Source organism: Aedes aegypti, chromosome 2 (genome assembly GCF_002204515.2).
Source record: "Aedes aegypti strain LVP_AGWG chromosome 2, AaegL5.0 Primary Assembly, whole genome shotgun sequence".
NCBI classification, from domain to species: domain Eukaryota; kingdom Metazoa; phylum Arthropoda; class Insecta; order Diptera; family Culicidae; genus Aedes; species Aedes aegypti.
In genome coordinates, this window is record NC_035108.1 from 443,118,522 (window position 1) to 443,141,948 (window position 23,427).

At 35.8% G+C, this 23,427-nt stretch overlaps 1 protein-coding gene across 7 annotated transcripts in view; it reads left to right on the forward strand.

Annotated features, from left to right (window-relative positions):
- Nucleotides 1-23,427, forward strand: part of LOC5572078 (AP-1 complex subunit gamma-1) — a 98,022-nt gene that overhangs the window by 3,076 nt on the left and 71,519 nt on the right. For all 7 annotated transcript variants that reach the window (XM_021847896.1, XM_021847892.1, XM_021847891.1 and 4 more), the window contains exon 2: nucleotides 7,481-7,958. In XM_021847896.1, coding sequence (XP_021703588.1) covers nucleotides 7,939-7,958 — 20 coding nt within the window. In that variant the 5' untranslated portion in view covers nucleotides 7,481-7,938. The remainder of the gene's footprint in view (nucleotides 1-7,480; nucleotides 7,959-23,427) is intronic.

Consider the following 23,427-nt stretch of genomic DNA (forward strand, 5'->3'; position numbering starts at 1 on the left):
AATTCTTGCAAACCTTTAAGCTTTTTTACGAATATTCTGGCAGGGTGTCTAAAAACCTGTAAAAACCTGAAAATTTGGTCCAGAAAATTTTGGAACGCTCGAACGCTATAACCTTCAGTAGTTTTCACAGAGATTGTTCTGAAAAAAATTGTTCTGAAAAAAAGTTTCTCCAGAAATTTGTCTCAGCTTTTCATCAAAATATTATTGCTGCGGTTCAAACATTTTTGGAATACTTTTCCATGTAGCATTTATACTTCCCCAATCATTTACACATAATTTCCCTATTTTCCCGATCTCTTGGGCGGCCAATCAAGCTCAAGCTCAAGCAATTTTTTTATTCAAATATTTTTTCAAAAAAATCTGAAAAATTTCCTTTACTTGTGACGGGGTTGGTGGTCTGATGGCTACCGCTTCTGCTTCATATGCAGAAGGTCATGGGTTCAATCCCAGGCCCGTCCCTTTCCTCGTACTTTGTAGTTGTATATCTCTCACTTGCTTCTATCTTCCATTCTAAATATATCACACTCTAACTATTCGTTCATAGCAAACGCTAGAACCAGAGACGGACAAGAAACCGTTTCCCTAACGCTTCCTACTTCCACGCGCACGCCTTTCCTACGCCTGATACATAGGCAGTCTGCTAACCACAAAAGCAAACCTCTTTGCCATGCCTTTCCCCCAATCCATACACTCCCGCATGAACTGACGTGGATGCAGTGGAATATACGGTCTACGTGGGAGTCAGTTCAATGCATCATCAATTCCTCCCCCTTCCCCTCATTGGTCTGCATTCTGACGTGGCAGGTGCCATTGTTGCCTAAAAAATAGAAGATCACCAGCACTTATACACTGAGGATGCCTGTTAGTCCCAAGCAGTCATTCGGTTGGTTCCTTGTGTAAGTGCAGCTGATCTGGCGATACTGGAGTGCATCCACGGGCGGCCAATCAAGCTCAAGCTCAAGCTCAAAATCTGAAAAATTTCCTTTACTTGTCCCTGGAGACATCCTTTTATAAACGATTGTAAAAAAATCATTAAAGACTTATTTGGATTTTGGGATTTTGATTTTTTTTAAATGCTCTAAACGGAAATGTTGCAGAAAGCCATAAGTAAATCAATGGATAATATTCTGCATATCTGTGATTATGTGCTTTTCGCAGTCTAGTTACAGTACTGGACAGAATAAAGTACGCATTGGCCGTTTTCCCATACAAAATGGTCAAGTTTGGAGATCTGAATCTCAGCTTTTAGTGTTCCGATTGATCTGAAATTTTCACCACAGCCTAGATATAACATAAATTTTACTCAATTAAAATATCACTGCATTTGAAACACAATCTTTTAAATTATTGAAAATCTCTCTATTTGCAAAAAATTGCAAAATTATATTTTGAAAATATTTTGAAAATAATCAGTTTTACCGAAAAATGATGTTCTGCAAACTTGTGTGTCTTATCAAATTGTACATTTTTGCAGAAGGACATATTGCTCCAAATATTTTCATTTAAAAATTGTTTTTACTTTAAAATTTTGTCATTTTTATCAAAATTTGAGATTTGCGATAACTTAAAAGTTCGTTAATGAAAAACTATGAATTTCTAGCCTAGCAAATTTGAGGGTACTTTCAAACTGCGGTGAAAATTTCAGGTCAATCGGACAACTAGAAACCGAGATATAAGACTCCAAACTTGATCATTTTGTAAGGAAAAACGGCCAATGCGTACTTTATTCTGTCCAGTACTGTATATCGAAACTTTCCGTTTGGATTTTCCTTAGCCTTCGAGAGAAAAAAAATCACAGTTGAAATCCTTACAGTCGACTATCCTAGATCAACACAAAGATTTCTGGAGAACTTGGAACTTCATTGGAGAATGAAACGTGCATTGCACATCGGGGAAATCCGAACCCAAAGGTGGAAAAATTGATAACTTTCTTAGGTAACTAAGATCAAAAATAAGTTTTATAGCTCATTCGAAAGGAAATTTTCTCTTTTTTTGTACAAATTTCACTACAACTTGTTTCTGCAAGCTATATTCATAATTATCTGACTATTTTAGAATTTATTTCAATAAAAAAACAAGTTGAAAAAAATTAAAACAAAAATTCCACTTCAAAAATATCCCATTGTACATTTGGCCCCATTATCCCCTAAATTTCCATCCTTTTATCACGTTCTCTGTAAAACATTGTTGAATGGATCAGGAGTGATGAAATTCATGGAAAATATTCTCCACAATAAAACAGTTTCACACAAAACAACATGAAAATCTAATCTCTCCAAGGAATCGGGGCAAAACGGGCACCATAGCTTATCTCAGAGCTGTCCCACGTATAGGAAACCACCACCAATCGATTCTTGAGAAAATTTTCTTTCGAATGAGCTATAAAACTTATTTTTAATCTTTCTATTAAGAAAGTTATCAATTTTTTCCACCTTTGGGTTCGGATTTCCCCAATGTGCACTGTTCGGTGCCGACTACTGTGTGTCACCACTTGTAACATTCGCTGCCACACTCTCATTCTGATCAAGAAACAGAGGCGATTTTTTTTTCCATTTTCTTGCAACCCAAGTGCACCACCGATTATCCAATAGATTATAATAAAGATGTTGAAGGTTGCATTACCAAAAAATATGAAAGTTATTACTAATTTTATGCCAAACATAAATCACCCGAATGGCTCGATACCTTTGTAGGCTGTGAGATTGATTGCTTTTGAATGCTCTCTCGCCATGTACCAAACGAGAGAGTGAATATCAACATTCATAGGGCTCTCCGATTGCAATGTGCCGTGAACTGTTACGGTTCATGAACTGTTACACTCTCTGAATAAGCTTCGATCGGCTTATTCGGATCGAAATCCACACACTGAAATCTTCCAACGGTCCAACGATGGAATCTTCAGCAGAGTGTCCACTGTCCACCCATCCGGAATACGCGGGAGAAGCGAAAAAACGGGAATTATAAATTACCGAAAAGAACGGAAATACCCAGAAATTTGGAGAAGACTCCGGGAAAATATGTATTTCGAACATAAGACTACCGGTTTACTTAAATTTTAAACACTATGGGCAAAACTGGAATTTGTTTCCAGGAGGTGCCTGTCACCGTACTTCGCATCATGATTAACTTTTCGTGAGTTGGTAGAGAGATACTTAACTAGTAAGATCACTGAAACATTTCTAGAAGGGTACTTCGGGATTCTTGGCTAGATGCTTGTTGGATTTCAACTTAAACTAATGGAAATTTTTTAATGAGTCCTTTGCAGGAATATTAACTGGAATCGATCCAATTACACTGCGGAACACGTTTTTGTCTCAAGCACCAAAATACCGCTATTCACTCAATTAAGGGTTGCTAAAACCATTGCCGTTTTCAAAAATATCATAGCACGTCAAGTTTTTGAGATATTGGCTATTGAAAATGCAAAAATTAACTATTTTAGCCAACTTGCATGCAAGTTTGCCAGCTTGTAAGGCAATTTATTTGCTTAAATTGCCACAGAATTCAAACTTTATGTGTATAACAATATTCATCAACAAAGTTTATAATATTTTCGATGCAGATAAGTTATTTTTTGATGGTTTAAAATAGTTTTGTATTTTCCCATATAAGAGAAACGAAGAATTTTGTATGGAGACGGCAAGCATGTTGAAAAAATCGGTTTAATCTAAATTGAATCGAGCCAAATTTGGTTGAATTTTATCTAAAATGAAAGTTTAAGTGTAAAATATCATTCTTGGTGGATTACAACACAAAAAAGTTTGATAAATTATACAGTGGGATTCCGTTTTTGGCATGCTCCGTTTTTGGCATGCTCCGATTTTGGCACCCCCCGATTTTGGCAACAAAATGGATCCGTTTTTGGCAACATTTTTCAATACCATTAAAATTTGTAAATTTTTGTAAATATTATCGTGTTTGTTGCTTTAGTCATTTGAATAGTATGTCAACTCCACACCGATTACATTCCAGAGCTCCATTTTCGTCGATATTTCTCCAAATCTCACCAACTACTAGGACTCGCGTACGTGCTTATTTACTTCAGAATGGTCTTTGGTCATACATTGGCAACGTTTCATGAGGCCAATAATCTCCACCAGTATCTCAACTAAAGACCAATCTCTTTTTTTAGGCATTCATATTGAGTGACCAGCCCACTTGAGTCTGCTGAGGTGATACAATAAAAACACTGTTCTTTAGATTTGGAACAGCTTGTTTGAACAAAGCACCAGCACCGACATAAGAGCAACAACACGGAATTACAATCATAGATTTTGTCTCATCTTGTTGGCTCACTGTCTTTATTAGTATGGATTTACATACATTGCGCATGCACACTGCAATAACAGATATACATATTTACAGCAAAATGTCGTGTCATAACTTTCAATACATTTTATTAAATAACATGACAAATGCGGATACAGTCCAAACTACAATTTATTCTATATAATATCATTGAAGCGCGCGATAAATACGACTGAGAGTGTTTTAACTTTTTGTCTGTGATATTGGTGTGTATATTGATCTTTCTGCGTCAACTATTTAAAGCTACGTTCCCTCTTTTCTATTGACTCTGTAAGGCGTTAGATTTGTTAGGAGACGATCCAGAATTCTGTACAAGATTGTTAATCAAGGATACGGGTCTCAACAGCATCAAAATGTTCCTTACGGCTGAGTCTATGAGTTTCCTAACTGTACCCTGGAGAATCCTTAAGGGATTCTTGGTTGTTGTGGGATTTTTTAGAGGTTTTAACGAATTCATGAGGATATCTACAGATTCCAAGTGGACATTAAGGGATCCTTAGAGTGTATAATTGGTTATGGAGGATTATGTCCAAAATCTGGTGATTCCTAATAAACTCTACGGCGTCCTGTAAATTTTAAACGGGATAATGTGAATTTCTAGCAGTATTTTTAATATTTTCGGCGAAAACTTGGGGATTTTGAAAAGGTTTCCAGAGGAATTTGAAGTGTGCTAGTGGTAGCCTAAAAATAATAAACTTTTTTTTTTTCATTGGAGACTTGAGAATTTTCAGCAACATCGCAGCGGAATTCCAAGATGTTAACTTCTAGCAAAATCCTTAGCAAAATCCTGAGAACTCTATGCGAGATCCTACGGATGTTTGGCAAGATGCTTCAGAGCACAAGCGTTTTTTTTTTGTTGATCTCTTATGAGAACCTGAAGATTCCTATAAGTTTCTTGAGGTTTATAACAGGATCCTGTCAATTTCAGTTGATTTCATAAGGTAGCCGTAAAATATATGAAGATTAATTAAAAATTACTTCAAGTAAAATAAAATTCTACAAAATTACAAGTCACATTTACGCATCATCTCATGTTTATCTTGGCCCTTTTGATGCAGTCAATCTTTCATTATAAAATGCTTTACTTTATCAGAAACATAAATTGAAGGAGCAATTCTAAACTTGCCGAATTTTTCAAATTTTACGCTAAAGTCAAAAGTTAAACTGATTTGAAATGTTCATTTAATTAGGAAAAAAAAACTCATGCCGTTTTGCAATACTCAGCGCTTTTGATTCGTAAATACATCTTTTAAAGAAAACATTTTTTTTTTCGTTTCGTTTCATAGTTTTAAGAAAATGTCCAGTTCTTCAATAAAAGTCACTTATGCAATTATAGCTTTTACAAGGCCTTCTTATACAAAAAATATATATAAAGCTTCTAAAAAATAATTGAAGACGTTGAGGCGTAAAAACGCCACCAGAAAAACGTTCGCCAGATTTAACATTATGGGGCTATATTTATGGGGCTAGATTCATAGCATAGTATAACCCTTCGGAAAAATGCTTGGAAGTGAACCTTTTCGAAGGCTCAACGCCTTATGATTCCATAAAAATGATGTATTAACATTGTAATGATGTTTTCAAAACCAATAGTTGAAAACTAAAATTTGAAATATGGGTTCCGATTTTGGCACGGTTCCGTTTTTGGCAACTGAAAATTTCAACTTTGTTGCCAAAAACGGAATCCCACTGTACACTAAATTTTAGGTGAACAACAATAAAACCTGTGTTTTATACAACTTTGGCGACCTGTAGCTAAAAATTGTGACGTGCAGGAACATTTCTACAGATGGCATCAGATTCAGCAACCCAAAATCTACATGAGACACTTAATTTGATCCTTGAGACACGCAAAAATGTCATTTTTGTTACGCTGTGTTATTAATTAGTTTCTTGAGTTCTTTTTAAGAGATCACTGAAATAGTTATTATTGTATTCCTAATAAAATAAAAAAAATCGAAACTCTTAGTAGATTCGTAAAGTTTGATGAAGAGCTAGGTCAAAGTTCGGAATTTGAGACAAAACGGTACTGAGATCCTGGACAGATTCATTGAGTTCCGTTTGGCGGATTTCCGGGGTTGGTGATGATACTGATTTTTGATAAAACCTTGTCTGGATTACTAATGTGATAAGTCAGTGATCAATGAAAGATTTCTTACGAGATTTTGTGTAGATTTCTGCATTCTCATTCCCAACAAATTTCATGGCAAAATCTTGACGAATAAATAAATAGCGAGATCTTTTAGATATTCTTGGTCAGATTTCTGTTAAGTTTTTAATGAGAATCCTGACCAAATCTTGGATTTATGTCAAAAGTTTTAGCCAGGTTCATAGAGAAACAATAAAATATATTTGGAGATATCGTTACTGTCAAAAAAAAACATTGATCCAACATGAGTTTCACCAGAATGTCTCTCAGAATGTCCCCAATCAGTTATGAGTCATGTCCAACGCATAATTCCGAAGGCAACGGGTTTGCTATTGAACTCTTGTGGAAGTTTAGATACACAGAGAAGGAATTTGTTTTTATGATTCAATATCTTTCTCCATATCCTATGAGTTCGAGAGGGTAGACGGTATATTAGTTATTAAAAAAAAGAAAGAAATATCATTTTGTCATTTTTTGAGATTGATTTTTGCTTTTCTGTTATATTGAAGATTGATTTAAGCTATCCTAAAAGTAGTCAGCACTAAAACTAGTATTGGATTATGGTTTTTGTAATCTGCATGAAAAATAACAGCGAAAATAAAAACAAATCGCTCTTTATTGAAAGACTCAAAAGGCGCAGAAGCACAGAATACACTATGTGAGACGCATATGGTCAAACCAGATGAGTAACAATTTCACTAACAGCATATCCTTTATTCCATCCTCATTTTGTCATCAATTATCTCCGATAAACACAAGGTCACCTGTACCATTGCTCTGTCTAGCATTGAAAAGCCACAAGTAAACCGCATCGCGTGCTCAAACAGCCAAATATTTGTACTTCCTTCGAACCGTAACAGGCTTTCCAATATCATGAATGTTATCAATATGCACAACTTGTCCTTCCTTCCCCAGTTGTTTGATTAGCTTCGATTGGCTCCCACACTTTATTGGTATTGTTGATGTTATCGATTACTTGCAAACAAGTGTCCATAATTCCTCCATTTCAATTCACGCCTTCAGATCTACCGGAAGTGTTATCAACAATATCACTTCGTGAAACAGTGTGTATGAGTGTCACCGTTTTCGTATGAAGATTACAAAATCTACTAGTGTTGGCTAGCGGTATCGAAGAGAAGTGTCTGGAATTGTGTGAAGTGATAAAAGCTAGAAATTGAGTTCCAAATTGTGATTTCAACGTATGAAGAAATCGTAGAAAACGACGACGGCAAATCGTCGTCATCGTCATCATCATCCTTAGCGCCAGCCATCACCGAGAAGTGCACACTTGATTTACAACCGATTTGATTGGATTTCGCGTACAGTGCAATAGTGTGCCTAAGGAAATTGGCGTCAAAGTGGCAACAGGAGACGAAGACGTCGACGTTTTGAACGGAGGTTTTTGGCGGCTGGAGGTGGAGAATAAGAATTCCATTAAGTAGAGAACATCCCGGATATCTAGAGCATCCAGGGCGCTAAAGATGAATGCCTCCGATCATGGGTAAGTGTCGTTTTGAGTAAATCATACGTTTTCATTAATTTTATCCATTTGATGTTCGCTGTCAATTTAGGTATTTGGGGACTCTGCTGGGTGATAAAAATAGTGGAATACCTATAAATAACTGAAAACCCGAATTTATTACTGTACCATTTAATTCCACTAGAGTTTGTACCCTTTGACAGATACGCGTATTTCAACCTCAATTGTAAGGCCGTCTCTAGTGCCGTGTACTAGACTAGACTTCAAGTCGAGTCTAGTACACGACACTGAAGACGGCCTTCCTGTCGAGATCGAAATACGCGTATCTGTCAAATGATACAAACTCTAGTGGAATTAAATGGTCATTATTATTTTTTAATTAAAATTGTTAATTTTATCATTGCATGATTTTCAAGGCACTTTTCGCACAACTCCGGAGAACCAGACAGCCGTTTAAGGCGAAGTAGGCCGTTATTGAAATTTGTACTGGGCACCGATGATTGCGGAACTAGCCGCACGATTGCGAATTAAAGAAAATCACTTGGTTTTGCACTGACACTACTGAAAAAGTATCAGCATACTTTCTGCATGTAAGCGCAAGAAGTGATACTTTTCTGAATCAATATTACTTAAGATGACTGAGTTTTATCACTTTGAAATTGCCAGCTGCGAAACCAACATGGCTGCCAGAACGAATGACGAGCTACTTATCTGGCAAGTTCATTGATTGAACAACAAATCAATACAAAAATATGATCTGACAGATGGCGAAGATTAAAAATAAGAAGAGCCGGCAACCAGGATCGAACTTTCGACCTTCAGATCTATGCACGGGGAGTCTAACCATTCGGCTATGCCTCTCAGATGGAAGATCGAGTAAATAAGAGAATCATTCTATTCGCTTTCTGAGACTACCTTTTGCTCCTAGCGGTTGTCCTGACGTCACACTGTTCTGTCCCGCCATTTTGCTGTTGAATTGTTGTTGATCTTGTTTACATATTTTCAGATTTTGAGCGATAGCGCTGAGATTTATAAATTTTTCGAACATCTTTTCAATATCAAATTGAGATATGCGATCATAATTTGTTCGTTTCGAGATGTGATTTTGTTTTTTCCGTCTGCCCAGGTGCAGTTAATTCTGCTGGCTATGTATAGAGGATCCAAAGAAATCTACGTGATTATTTCACAGATTCTTCAGGAATTTGTCATCAGTTTCCTCAAGGAAAAGCATCAAAAAGTCTTTAGTAGTTTCTACAAAGATTTTTGGCATACTTTCTGGAACTACGTCGAAGAGATCCATTAAGTCACCAAGAAATTTTCCAGCGTTGTCCCGGAAATTTCTGGGATGTTTTTAAGAATTTTGTACCAATAAATTGTTGAGAATTGCTGTGCAAAAACTCCATCAAGGACCTCAATCAAGTTTCATCAGATGTTACTTCAGGATTCCCTTCTGAAAAAAAAAACTCGATTTTTTTACAAAATACCAATAGTTTTCGAAAAAAATCCTTAACTTATTTCTGAAGACATTCCTGGGAAAAAAATTGAAGACAAACTTGGAATTTTTTATAAAGAATTTCTGGAATGATTTCTGAAGGAATCTACGGAGTAATTGATAAAGATATTCTTAGAGAAATTTCTAGTTGATATCGATAAAATTGAACTACAATTATGTTGGAAATTATAGAAAATCGCTGGAGTAAATACTGATTGAATTCTTGAAGATGGTAGAATTTCTGATGGAATCTTCAAGGTAACTTCTGTGGTTATCTATAGTGAAATTCAAGAATTCTTGATGATATCTAAAACGAAACTGTTTTGCGGATTCCTTATGAAGTTCGTAAACAATTCTTTGAGGTTATACAGCTACAAATACTACAGTCTACAGCAACAATTTCGACGATTTCTACACAAGTTTCTTCATTCTGATCAGTGTTTTTCAACAATTGCCTCCGGAAGATCCTGCATGTATTATCCATGGATTGAATTGATTATTGTTTCAATAATTTTCTTAGCAATTATCTTGAAAACTCCCCAAGACTTCCTCAAAAATTAGTGCGTAATTCAGAGATCCTCGCAAAAAATCATCGGGATTTTCCCACTAATCCACAAACATCGGTTGAATCCCACGGTCGTTTGGCGCAAAATGATGATCATGACCAGGGATTGAATCCTGAGCAAATTGAGAGAATCTCTTACGAATCACTCTCTGTAACTATCATAATATGCAGCACATTATGATAGATTGTTTATCGAATACTGCTACAACTTTGATCAGATCGGGGGGATAGCAGTGCATGATAAAAACCCTCTAAACATGCTCCAAGCCTGGAGGACATTATTGCTATCGTAAGTTCGGGGATTGTGTATCGTGCCAGTAAAGAAAAACACCTACCCCCAACGGTAAACAAGCGAGAAAAATGGATTTGGGGCTCTCGCTCGCTGCTTCCATTTATCAGACTTGTTACACCTTGCGATACAATGACGATCGTGGACCGCAACAGATGGCATGTTTTTTTGCTTGCTTTGATCGTGCTTGATACTAAAATGAGAGCGAATTCTACAATGCCTTTTCATGACCCAACAAAATCGAGCACAGCCCCCGGATGACCTACCATTTTGAAAAAGACGTTAAAGTGTTTAGTGGTATACAGAAAATCCGTTGTTGAACCTAAAAACTAAAACGTTACTTTAGCAATTTATTTAAATACCCAACACACTGAACAGCTCAATTATAACAGGCCAGGCATGATTAAGCGTTCTCCGTTGCCAATCAGACGATAATCTTTTCATAACGAGTGACGATACACGGAGAAAATGAAGTACTCAAAAGTGAGTTCATTCCACTCAATTCGGGGGGTTCGTGCGTTAACCTAATTTTGAGTTGATGGGGTAGAAGTTGTTTTCATTTGCAGCCATGCGAAAAAATACCTACTAGCTAAGTTCTTTTCACTCAACCGGCAGATCAAACAACTCAACTTCCAGTACTGTGCCAGTACTGTGACCTAAGGGTATCTCTGGGAACATATCTGGAAAATGGATGGATGGATTCGGTAGAGTTCGTAGAGGAATTGTGGGAGGAATATTCAAAAGAAAACTTTTGCTAGAATTGTTCAAGTACTCACTATATATTTTTTAGATGATAATTAAAAAAAAATTGTGTAGAATATGTGGATAAATCTTTAAAATATTTCTGAATAACACTATTGGGAATCCCTGGGACTATCGTAGCATTTTGAAATCCCAAAACAGATCAAATCCAGAGGAAATTTAAAAGAAATTCTTCGTTGAAATCGTGGAACAATGCTCCAAGGTTTTCTGAGATATTCTAAGAAGAAGCAATGATAATATTTTTATGTAGAGATCTTTAAATGATATCTATTTTCCTTCTATCTATCTTCTTCTATATAAATAAAAATGGAATGGTGTTTGAATGTCACGAATTAGATTGGGAATGGGACCAAGGATTTGAACATTTCTTTTACTATAATTTATTTGCTTACGGGCTCCGACGAGACAGTTGAAATTTAACATAATGAAAAGGTTATTGTTCTCAAAGCCTACTGCACGGCCCACTTTGCATTACAATGCTGAGACAATTAGTGTAACATTGTGTGCTCCAAATACCAGATGGCTCTTTGAGTTCTCAAAGGATGTTATTAATGTCTTTCAGAACACTTTCAGATAAGAAAGTCGTAAAGAACTCTGGTTTAGGAATATCAGGACATTTATGAGGCATCTCTTGGAATATTCTTGGAGGAGTTTCTGAGGGGATTCTTGGAGGTATATGTGTCATATTTTTTCAAGAATCTCGATAGGAAGCCTTGAATGGATCCTAATTAAGAGTTTCTGATGAAGTCCTGTAATAATTGCTAAAAAGGTCTTAAAAAGTTCTAGACAAATTTGCCGGAGGACACCATGGGGAAATTTGTAGAGATGTCGTTGGAGGAACTTTCTAGAACGTGGGATTTCCAGTGAAAACCGTAAAATAGTCTGTGGACAAACAAAGATGTTTCGTTAAACTGAAGAAAAAATTATCAATCGGCTTAAGCAAACATATCAAAAGTAGAAGTAAATAGAAATAACCTGTTCGCCGGCACACCTCAAACCATGAAGGTAATTTAGGCGGCATCCACAAATTACGTAACGCTCTAGGGGGAGGGGGGAGGTTAAGCTCACGCGTTACGACTCATACAAAAATTCGAAATTTTTCATACAAAAAGCGTTACGGATGGGGAGGGAGGGGGTCAAAAATTTCCAATTTTAGCGTTACGTAATAAATGAATATTCTTGGAGGAGTTTCTGAGGGGATTCTTGGAGGTATATGTGTCATATTTTTTCAAGAATCTCGATAGGAAGCCTTGAATGGATCCTAATTAAGAGTTTCTGATGAAATTTTTGCCAGAGGTCCTGTAATAATTGCTAAAAAGGTCTTAAAAAGTTCTAGACAAATTTGCCGGAGGACACCATGGGGAAATTTGTAGAGATGTCGTTGGAGGAACTTTCTAGAACGTGGGATTTCCAGTGAAAACCGTAAAATAGTCTGTGGACAAACAAAGATGTTTCGATAAACTGAAGAAAAAATTATCAATCGGCTTAAGCAAACATATCAAAAGTAGAAGTAAATAGAAATAACCTGTTCGCCGGCACACCTCAAACCATGAAGGTAATTTAGGCGGCATCCACAAATTACGTAACGCTCTAGGGGGAGGGGGGGAGGGTAAGCTCACGCGTTACGACTCATACAAAAATTCGAAATTTTTCATACAAAAAGCGTTACGGATGGGGAGGGAGGGGGTCAAAAATTTCCAATTTTAGCGTTACGTAATAAATGGATGCCGCCTTATTACTTCACTTAAAAATGACATCCAATATACACCAAATTCCTTCTATTTGTGTCACCTTGGTAGCCCACTGGTAACGATATCAGCCGTAGGCGGTTTGATCCACCAACGAATGGTCAAGCAAACTTTCTGCTTAACAATGCGTTATCAATAATTTCAACTCACAGTCTCCCCTCCCACAAACAAAAAAACGAGACAATTTTCCCAAAGTTTCTGCGAACGTCGCCCGCATTGGCTTGTTATCAAGAAAAAAGTTCATCCCCAACCCCAACATCGTTAAATATTTACCTACAGTTTTGGACAATACATTTGTAACTTTTTCAATTTTGTGTAATTTTCGCAGTTCTTCAGACATAACTTGAATTGCAATATATATTTTTGAGTATTTTCTCCAATATCGAGTCCAGTTTGTGTGAGGCTTTCTTATTTCAATTGTTAAAAATTTTCACTTTAGCCAAATCGTTCTTACTTTTGCACTTATGAATAAAACAATTCTCAAAAAATATATGTTGAAATTCAAGTTATGTCCGAAGTATTGTAAAAACTTCATTCAAATCGGCTCGTGCATAACTCAGAACTATTCTTCCAAAATTCGTTTGGCATGTAAAATCGTAACAGTTGCTAATGTATTGTCCAATATTGTACGCTGCTGGTGGTGGTTTTCTGAACGGTATAATGGTGGCAGAAATCCGGTTTCCCGGGAATAAAGCACCTTGTTTGTTTCTTCGCTTGTTTGAGACTTTGTAGGTGTGTACAACCTCTCGTGCAGGGCCAGCAGGTTAAACTTAGAAGAGCACAACGAGACAATTGTTAGGCTCGTTTTGTTTGAATTGTGAGCCTCACGTGCAGACGTGCTCTAAGTAGTCACGGGTGTGAGAGTGCAGTCTATTGTTATCTTATCTTACCAGCAATTTGGAGGACGGTTTTAACGAGATCAGCTGTGTTTGCAAGGTTTTATTTTTCTGCAGAACAGAAGCTTGTAAATATGCAAATCTCGAACGTATTTGTTTACAACAATCCATTTGAGCCCATTTCATATGTTAAGGTAGAAACTCAAATTGCGACTTTGCTGGAATATGCTTCATTTTCGTTAAAAGTTGACACACAAAGAGAACATTGGTGGAGTGGGTTGTTTATACTCAAGTATCGAACTGAATATTGAATTATGGCACCTCCGCCTTGTATTAGTCGCATATTTTCACAAGTGGAAACGAGTTCCCGTCCGGAAGGATCGCCATAAATAATACATTCCCGCATTCATTGATCCGGTGTAGTTTTGGTCCGAATACAAAATTGCTTCAAAATAGGAACCAACAGCCAAGAAGTAAAACGAGCCCTTTTATCGTTCCGTCTAGCATAGCCTTTCGATTAATTATTCAACGATCGAACTGATGGTTGTTTTGGTTCAAAGGTCAAAATGCATCAGTCTAGTTAGCTGATATGGTCGGCTCGGCTCTTAATCCAGTTGTCGACGAATTTCATGCCTGATGCGGGTTATCCTAAATGGATCCATGAAACCAACCATATTCCACTCTATGCCACTTAATAAGATTATCTTATCCCGATTGGTGTGTACTTCTTCTCATGGGAAGGAAGGAATTCTATCTGCAATGGGAACTCTCTGTCGGGCCAATGATTAAAATCTGGCTGAAACTAAAGTTATATTTTGAACTCGAATAAAAAGTATTGGTTCGTGATTTCAAAACCAAAAATTGGTTTATTTAATTCAGATTTACATTTAACTAAGGTTGATCCAATATGAGTTATTTACGTCGATATTAGGGAGGAGGTAAATAAAGGCTAGGGCGGTTCAAATTTTAAAAATATTTGAAAATCCAATCTCCCATATGCTCCTTACCAGTCTTACCATAAAAATAATGTTTTGTGAAATTTTCAGTTTTCTAGGTGTGATTTAAAGGTGGCCCAAAGACAATGTAGGATAAATTTTGAGATATGTTCCAAACACGCTAGTTGCTTAATATGGGATTATAGTCCTGCAAACATGTACAAAAATCCCAAACAAAATTAGCTCAAAAGGGATTTATTTCTTCAGCAACATCCTTGATTAAGGTTTGAAGAATGAGCTTTCAATATGGGATGATGAGTTTCAACTTACATTACAGTACTAGCGTGTTTGGAACATTTCTCTAAATTTCCCAATAGCAATTTCCATATAAACCTACCTACATTGTCTTTGAGCCACCTTTAAACCTAGCTGAAGTTTCACAGAACACTCTTTTTATGGTAAGGATGATAAGGAGCATATGGGAGATTGGATTTTCAAACATTTTTAAAATTTGAATCGCCATAATGACGTTTGAGTTTAAAAACTCAAATTACAGCAGATATTTGAATAATTAAAACTACTATTGTTGTGAGCGATTTCACCTGGTGCTTAATTTTTTAATCGGTACTGTGAGAAATTTGGGATAATAAAATTAAGGATATTTGTAGTTCTCTGCCATCATTTCATGTCGATTGCTCTTAGGGAAACAAAGTTACAGCATGCCAAAGTTGAGCATTTTGTATATAGACCGGCTATTATTCTGAACACAACTGTATGTGTTATTCGTGTCATTTTCTCCTTACAACACCGAATTGGTACACCAATAAAATAAAAATGCATAGTGCTTCCAATTCAGCCATTTTTAACGGATTGCCTCCGATTCAATGGAATCGTATGAAGAGAAAATCTTTTGGTGTTTTAGAAATGTCCACCAGTTCGGAGTCATTCTAATCACTGAGCTAGCCGATAAAATGACGTTAACTTCCTTTTTCTTAACTGGTTTCCACTAGTTTGTAACATGATTTTATAATTATGGCCGCGGTAGAAAATAACGCTGTAAGACTATTCTATTTGGAAATATTTTTCGCTCCGTCCTCTATTTTAATGGTCTTCATATTCACTTTTCAAACTCCTTCATAGAATAGCTTCCTAACTAAACTCAAAAGCATCTACACGAGTGTAATACACTGGAGTTTCCAATCCTCCAGAGATTCACACGTAATTCCTCTACAAGAAAGTTCAGGAATTTTTGATTAAATCCATCAGAAATTTATGATAGGGAATCCTCCAGGGATCCTTTCAGAAATTCCTTTAGAGAATACTCCAGCAGTTCTCCCAGGGAGTAATCTCTAAATTGTCCAACTATTTCACATATGGTGCCTCAAGAAATTGCTCCAGAATTTTCTCTACAAAATCCTTCAACAGTCCCATGCTGTAACACCCTGTATATATTCAACTGGAATTGCACCTTAAATTCCTCACTAAATTCAACACTTATTTGAAGCTAGTCTTTAAAAAGATTATGATTTCTACATTAGGTCTCCAAAACATACTTATTAAGCAAAAGGACTTTTTTACAATTGTTTCTGATTCTATTCGGATATTCTGATGTATTCTGATTCTGATCGGATTCTGATATTTGGCAGGCACAAATTTCACGCAAAGCGATCGTTGATACTTGGCCAATATGTATGTGCGAGTTGGGGGTGCGGAGTCCATAATAAGTATGAAAATAACAGTTTTCCAAATGTATATTTCACTGAAAAAAAAAAAACGAATAATTTTGTGTTTCAAATGCGTACTATGAAGTAAAGACAAGGAACTTGTTGGTAGTCCTCACAAAACGTAAATCCCTCTAACATATCGTTGCAGAAAAAGGTCGAGAATGAATCTCAGCTACTAAGGGATCAATTACTACCAATGAAACCCGATTTTCCTCAAAACTGCGACAACCTTAACATTTTTGAGCAGCTCCAATGTCAGTACTCCGTTATACAAGGTATTCTAGAGCGTTGCATGTAGTATGGTGCCTTGTGAGACTCCCACTGTGACTTTTGTCGACTTCTGTTCCAAATTGGTAACGTTGGGTAAATTTCGGTTTTGAATACTGATCATCAGCTTTCGGAACAAATAGTCCGTGACTCGCATTTCGTGCAGCGATTTGCCTGTTGCCAACAGGCGATGTTAAACGCATTCTTCACCTCAATCCGAACCGGCTGATCATTCGTTTGGATGTCATCTCTGCTTTTTAATGACTTTCCGGACTGCACTCACCGTTGAGATTCCTTTTGTCTTTTTGCCTCACCGAAAAACCGCTTTTCTGCTCCATACACTGTGTTAGCCTGTTGAGGATAATCCTTTACAATAGCTTCCCAAGAGTATGTAGCAGGTTTAAGGCTCTGGAAGAAGTTGAACCCCGTTTCCAGGTTAAGGCAGCAGTACCAAAAAAGGCCAAGATCGCAGTTTTAAGCGCCACCTTGGGAACACCATGCGGAGCAAGAGCTTTCTTCACCTCCATATCCTTAGATGTTTCAAGAATCTCGTCATTAGATACTTCAATTCTCATACTTGGACACCTCTTGCAGCCTTTAATGAAATCCGAATAATGTGATAATTTGGTTGTCCAAAATGTGTTCACTCTTAAAAATAATTACTGTGGACGTTATTCATAGTTTGACTGAAAGACACATGATGTAAATGATAAAACGACACAAAATTGTGTCCTTGAAGATGTATTGAACAGAAAATGTATGATAATAAATCTTCGAGCTGTTTAGTAGAATACCTATAAGTAGATGAAAAACCGAATTTACTACTGTACCATTTAATTCCACTAGAGTTTGTATCCTTTGAGTCTAGTACACGACACTGAAGACGGCCTTACAGTTGAGGTCGAAATACGCGTATCTGTCAAAGGATACAAACTCTAGTGGAATTAAATGGTATAGTACTAAATTCGGGTTTTTCATCTACAAAAAATGTAATTTTACACGTTAATGGACACGAAAACGATGGCACTATAATCGGCATTTCTCGAATCACACGCTATGGTATTTGAAATGTGACATAAATTCACGTCATTGTTCGCTTCTTTTATGTGCATCCAGAAGACGTAAAATCACATGATTTTTTCGGAGTGTGTTGGTAAAGCTTTACTGTAATCAAAATCAGGTCTGTTCTTATAACGATCATATCATTTTACCAGATATCAAACAAATACATCAGAAAGTTTCTGTTAATGAATGAACAAGCCATACAAAAAAATCTAACAAGAAATCTGATCAGAAGATCATCAGGGCAAACTTTTCAAGAATCAATTGAAATATTTGGCGAGCACGTGCAAACATCTCGTTTGTAATTTATCATAGTTTTTATATGAAATTTGATATGATACTCTTGCGAAGTGTACCAGCTACCTTTCCAAGAGTTTGCTAAGTTCCTTTCAATTCACGATTCTATCAGAATCAAACAGTTCATATAGAAGGTTGCAACAAATCTCTTGCCACTAATTTATCAAAGATTTTCCTAAAAGTTCGTATAAGATTTTCTTTATTTTATTTTGAAGTTTTTGCTCCCCTATGCTTAAACGATGACAATTATGATGAAAATCATTCTCCCAAAATTTGAAGTGAAGAAAATTGGTTGTGCACACGCTATATGAAGTTTATATGGAAATTACTATGAAAAAGGCAAACTTTTTGTGCTCAGTCCTCTAACTGCTCGTAGTAGTAATCTATGGAAAAGTGAACAAACTCTTCTCATGTGAAATCTTCCCGGCTACAACTTTGCCGAAGACCGGATTTGGATGGGACGTAAGGATAATTTGTTATTGTTGATAACAAAGGAGCGGTTCCATTTGAATTCGAATGTCGGTTTACTTTTGTATTTTTTGATTTGGCTGAAATTTGGCATATGCTTTCTTTATACCCAAAAATGCTTATTTGCATCATCGGTTCGCCATTTTTACCCTAGCGTTACTTTTGAGAAGGGCCTAAGAAAAAAAAGCCTTAACAATTTTCAAAAAAATAAAACTCAGAAACTATTTGTCTGATCGGTTTGGTGTCTTCCGCAAAGTTTTAGGTTATTGTTGGAACTATCTGGAAAAAAATATTTATTTTTATTCGAAAATAAAACTTAAAAATCCATTTTCACAAAAATCGTTTTCTTGATTTTTTTTATTTTTTTATATTTTAAAGTAGACAAAAAATGGAGTCTTTTGCACAGTGGGTCAAGATGGAGAAATCATGGACAAAACAGTTATGATTTTTTGAAAAAGGTGAATTTTTGAAAATGGTCATAATAAACTTTTTAAATATTTTTCAACTCGATTTTATGAAAGTACGCAAAATTTACAACAAAAAAGGTATAAGGAAAAATCAGACTAACTTTTACTGTTTTAAAGATACAGCGATTTTAATACAAAATTATGATATAATTTTCAATTTTCGGTCATTATAATATAACTTAGAAACGGTTTGTCCGATCAGTTTGGTGTCTTCCGCAAAGTTTTAGGTTATTGTTGGGACTATCTGGCAAAAAATATACACTGTAAAAAAAATGTTGTAATTTTTTATATATCGAAAATAAAGCTTAAAAATCAATTTTCCCAAAAAGGGTTTTTTTTTTTTTAATATTTTTATATGTTGAAGTAGACAAAAAATGAAGTCTTTTGCACAGTGGGTCAAGATGGAGAAATCATGGACAAAACAGTTATGATTTTTTTTAAAAAAGGTTGATTTTTCAATATGGTCTAAATAAACTTTTTGAATGCTTTTCTTTAACATATAAAAAAATAAAAAAAATCAAAAATACGATTTTTGAGAAAATGGATGTTTAAGCTTTATTTTCGATATATAAAAAATTAAAACATTTTTTTACAGTGTATATTTTTTTTCCAGATAGTCCCAACAATAACCTAAAACTTTGCGGAAGACTCCAAACTGATCGGACAAACCGTTTCTAAGTTATATTTTTTTGAAAATTATTAAGGATTTTTTTCTTAGGCCCTTCTCAAAAGTAAGGCTAGAGTCAAAATGGCGAGCCGATGATGCAAAAAGGCATTTTTGGGCATAAAGAAAGCATGTGCAAAATTTCATCCAAATCAAAAAATATAAAAATGAAATTTGGGAAAAAGTCGTCATTTTCTGTGGAACCGCTCCAAGAGTCTGTTAAGATGCCTTCATGAAAGATTCTATCAGAATCCAACATAAACTTTGCGGGTCAGTTTATTTAGATTGTTTCAACAAAACTCCTGTCATCAATGTATCAAAGATTTTCCTAGAAATTTGTTGAAAATCTTCAAAATATGTACTGCCTATAACTGAAAATAATTTGTAACATTCGAAAAAAGCAGGCATTGAGTAAATGGAGTACCAAGTGTTTATTTTTTGTCAGTATGGAAAGAAACTTGAATTTCAAAAAAATATCGAGAACTCAACAATATGAAGCTGGATTTTTTTTGGGCGAATAGACAGAAAATAATTTTGAGGCCCATGTATATAATATCAATGTAACTGTTATGTAGTTATACAATATTGGACAAAACATTTGCAACATTTTTGATTTTCCATACAAAATGACCAACTTTGGTAAGCTCAGTTATTTATGGACCGATTTGAATCAAATTTTGGAAAAACGTTAGACATAAATTGAATTTTAACATATATTTTTGAATGATAATTCATTTTGAAAAATTAATCATAAGTTTAACAACAGTAACGGTTTGTCAAAAATGAATTTTTTGACGATTTTTATAATAAATGACATAGCTAAACATATTGAATGACAGGTTCATGGTATCTCCTGCAAAGTTGTAGATTTTAACGATGAACAAGTTTGCTGAAGACAGTTTTTGTGTAAGGCTAACATATTTTGAGATAAATAGTTTTGAATTTCCGTAGAAAATTACACTTTAGTTAAACCGTTATTACTTAAAAACGCGTAATTGGCTAAATTATTCAAAAATATATGTTAAAATTCAAGTTATATCTGATGTTCTGTGAAAATTTCATTCGAATCGGTCCATTAATAACTGAGATCTAGCTAACCAAAGTTGGTCAATTTGTATGGAGAATCAAAAATGTTGCAAATTTTTTGTCCAATACTGTATTTAGCAATGTGACAAAACAACTTGGTATGTTGTTCGAACTTTCTACAGGGTGTCCGTACCGCGTATTATCCGTACAAACTTTGATGGCATGCCTCTTTGCAATCAAGATAAACTAAATCAGCATTCCTGCGTGATTCGATATCTTGACCTATTATATTCATAAGGAATAAGTTTAAAACATTTCTGATTTCAATTATTTGTAAAATCAAGTCAAATGTGTTGAGCGATCTTAATAAACGCCGTTTTTCGAGCTTCACTGAAGAGAAATGTCCTTCGAACACAAAGGATTAGAACCAAATAATTTTCTACTTCCAGCCTATCTTGAAGCCAAGATCTCTTAGATAACCTCAAATAGTAATCGCACTTTTGAATTCATCTCTTTTTTATTTTAGGGAGAAAAAAATCTCTATAATGGCTGGCGGCCCTCAGGAAAAGCGTTTACGATAAGTTTCAATATAATTATCCCAGTATGAAGCAATAATGTTGAATTTATTAAAAATTATATACTACCAATGGTTGTGATGTACCAGTAGATTGGATTATGGAATAAAACGTACATTTTTCGATAAAAACGACATGCGCTATTTTTGGTGGATAGATCGCCTATAGTTTCGCCGATTTGCGAAATTTCAGCTTTTTATTTTATCAAAAAGTCATATAAATCATTAAGTTTTCACAAAAAATGCACCCTTACATCATTAGTTGCCGTCGTGTTCCAGTAGTGGATCAACATATGGAAGCAGTTTTTAAAATGCATGTATAAAAATGAAGAAAAGTCCCAGAGATGATCTTCATGCTTCATTCGAAAGATATTATTTGCTGTTCCGAGGGAAAAATGTTAAACTTATGTAAAAATAACAATTTTGTTTAAAATTCCTTGTATCATTTCCGAACGTCTACTACTGGAGCACTAGCGAAACTACTGGAACACGTGTACCAATAGTGGCTCAAGCGATTTTATGCTTAAAAAATAATTTTATCACTCTTTTTGTATTTTTCCCATATATTACAGGTAGGAATCTTTCTGTTGCCGCCAAAAGATCTCTGTTAAGGCTTTTCGTTATTATGTTATGGTTTTTTATAGCTTAGGTAGTCCACTAATGGCACCGGCGCCCTATATTTTTAACATATAGATGTATCCATATATTCCTCATATTTGGTTGTTCGGATAATTTACGAAAATCCTGTAGAACAATTTTACAGATTTTATTAAGTTAGTCGAAGGTATTGATGATTTGATAACGTTTTCCGGTATTAACTGAAAATCGTCAAAAATTTTGAATGTGACAAATATGCAGTTAAGGACAGTGTACACAATATTAGAAGGTATATCATTGAAATACGTGAAGACATTAAAATTCTTTCGAAAAAAATATTCAAAGATATTGCTAGTAAATCACCAAGTATCACTTTTGAAATCTGCTATGAACTATGAATGTTTAAATGAACTTGCTAATGAAGTTCCTAAAAGCTGGCAATTTTACGAGGACTTCACCATTGATTTGAGTTGAATCAGACAAAATTGGAGCAGCCCTAGCTGCTCTAAGTGCCTCAACAAGGACACGTCTTACACAATCGCTCACCAATTCTTATCCTTTGCATAAGAGTTTTAGAACTGGAAGTGCTCATAGAACAGAATACTAAGCTGAGAAACAGGCTCTGTCTCATTGAGGACGTTATGCCAAAAAGAGGATGAAGAAGGACCTGCTGGTCATCATTTATGCGGTCCCATCATGCTATCGATAAAAATACCAATCTGACGTCACTCAAGCTTTGCTCTCTAAACCATAATCTTCAACATGACCTAGCTAGAAAAACTACCTACATGTGTGATTGTGTTTTTTACCAACATGTATCAAAAGCCAACGTTCGCATAACCATATAGAGCGGCTAACAAAAGGTCGTTGGGTTGGATTCCCCGACTCGCAAGCTCCACACCGATCCATTTTCTAGCCGAGCACAATGATTAAACCACAATCACATAGGTGTCTACTAATGCAGGCTAGATATAAACCTTTTCGTGATTCATTGTGGGGTCATAGTGCTTCAGCTTTCTGATTCGTATGGTACTTCTACCGAAGAATACTGTTGGAAAATGGGAGAACTTCACTGTTTCATCTCATCCATATGTTTTACCGCCATACGTCCAGCTTAACCCTCGAAAATTTATTAGATTTCAAATGTAGTGCAACGTATCGATTACAAGTCTTATTCGAAGATTCATCTACAGTGAAATCAAAGGAGGTGAATCGAAACCACATTGTCGTTCTCACCTCGTTGGCATTGGGTGCTGAATCTCATATTATGTTTACACACCACCAAGGTGTCGATGCCCCTTTGTTCTGATTTTGGTGTCTGGCATCCCAAGAGAACCAGAAGGCTTTCGTACGCTGCATGTGATAATATTTTGCTTTTTTGTTCGAAGTCATGCCAATGTACATAAACGTCAGTCGTAGCAGAGCAAAAGTCTCTCGAACGCAGTGTCGTGTAGTTCAACCGCATATCACTGTCGACTGCCGCAATCGGGGATTTGTTTTCACTCAATCCCGAACGCTTTTACATGATGAATGAGCCTTCCTTGGTGCACGTTGAAAAAAGTACACATCGGCAAAGTAACGGGCTAGGTTGGGTTGGATGGCTGAAACGTGCCCATCTGTGTCACTCAAAGTCAATATGCCATCGGACGTGGTCGTCGCACAGTGGCGCGCCTTCATGCAAATATCGGACAAAATACAAAAGTCTCAAATCGATCGA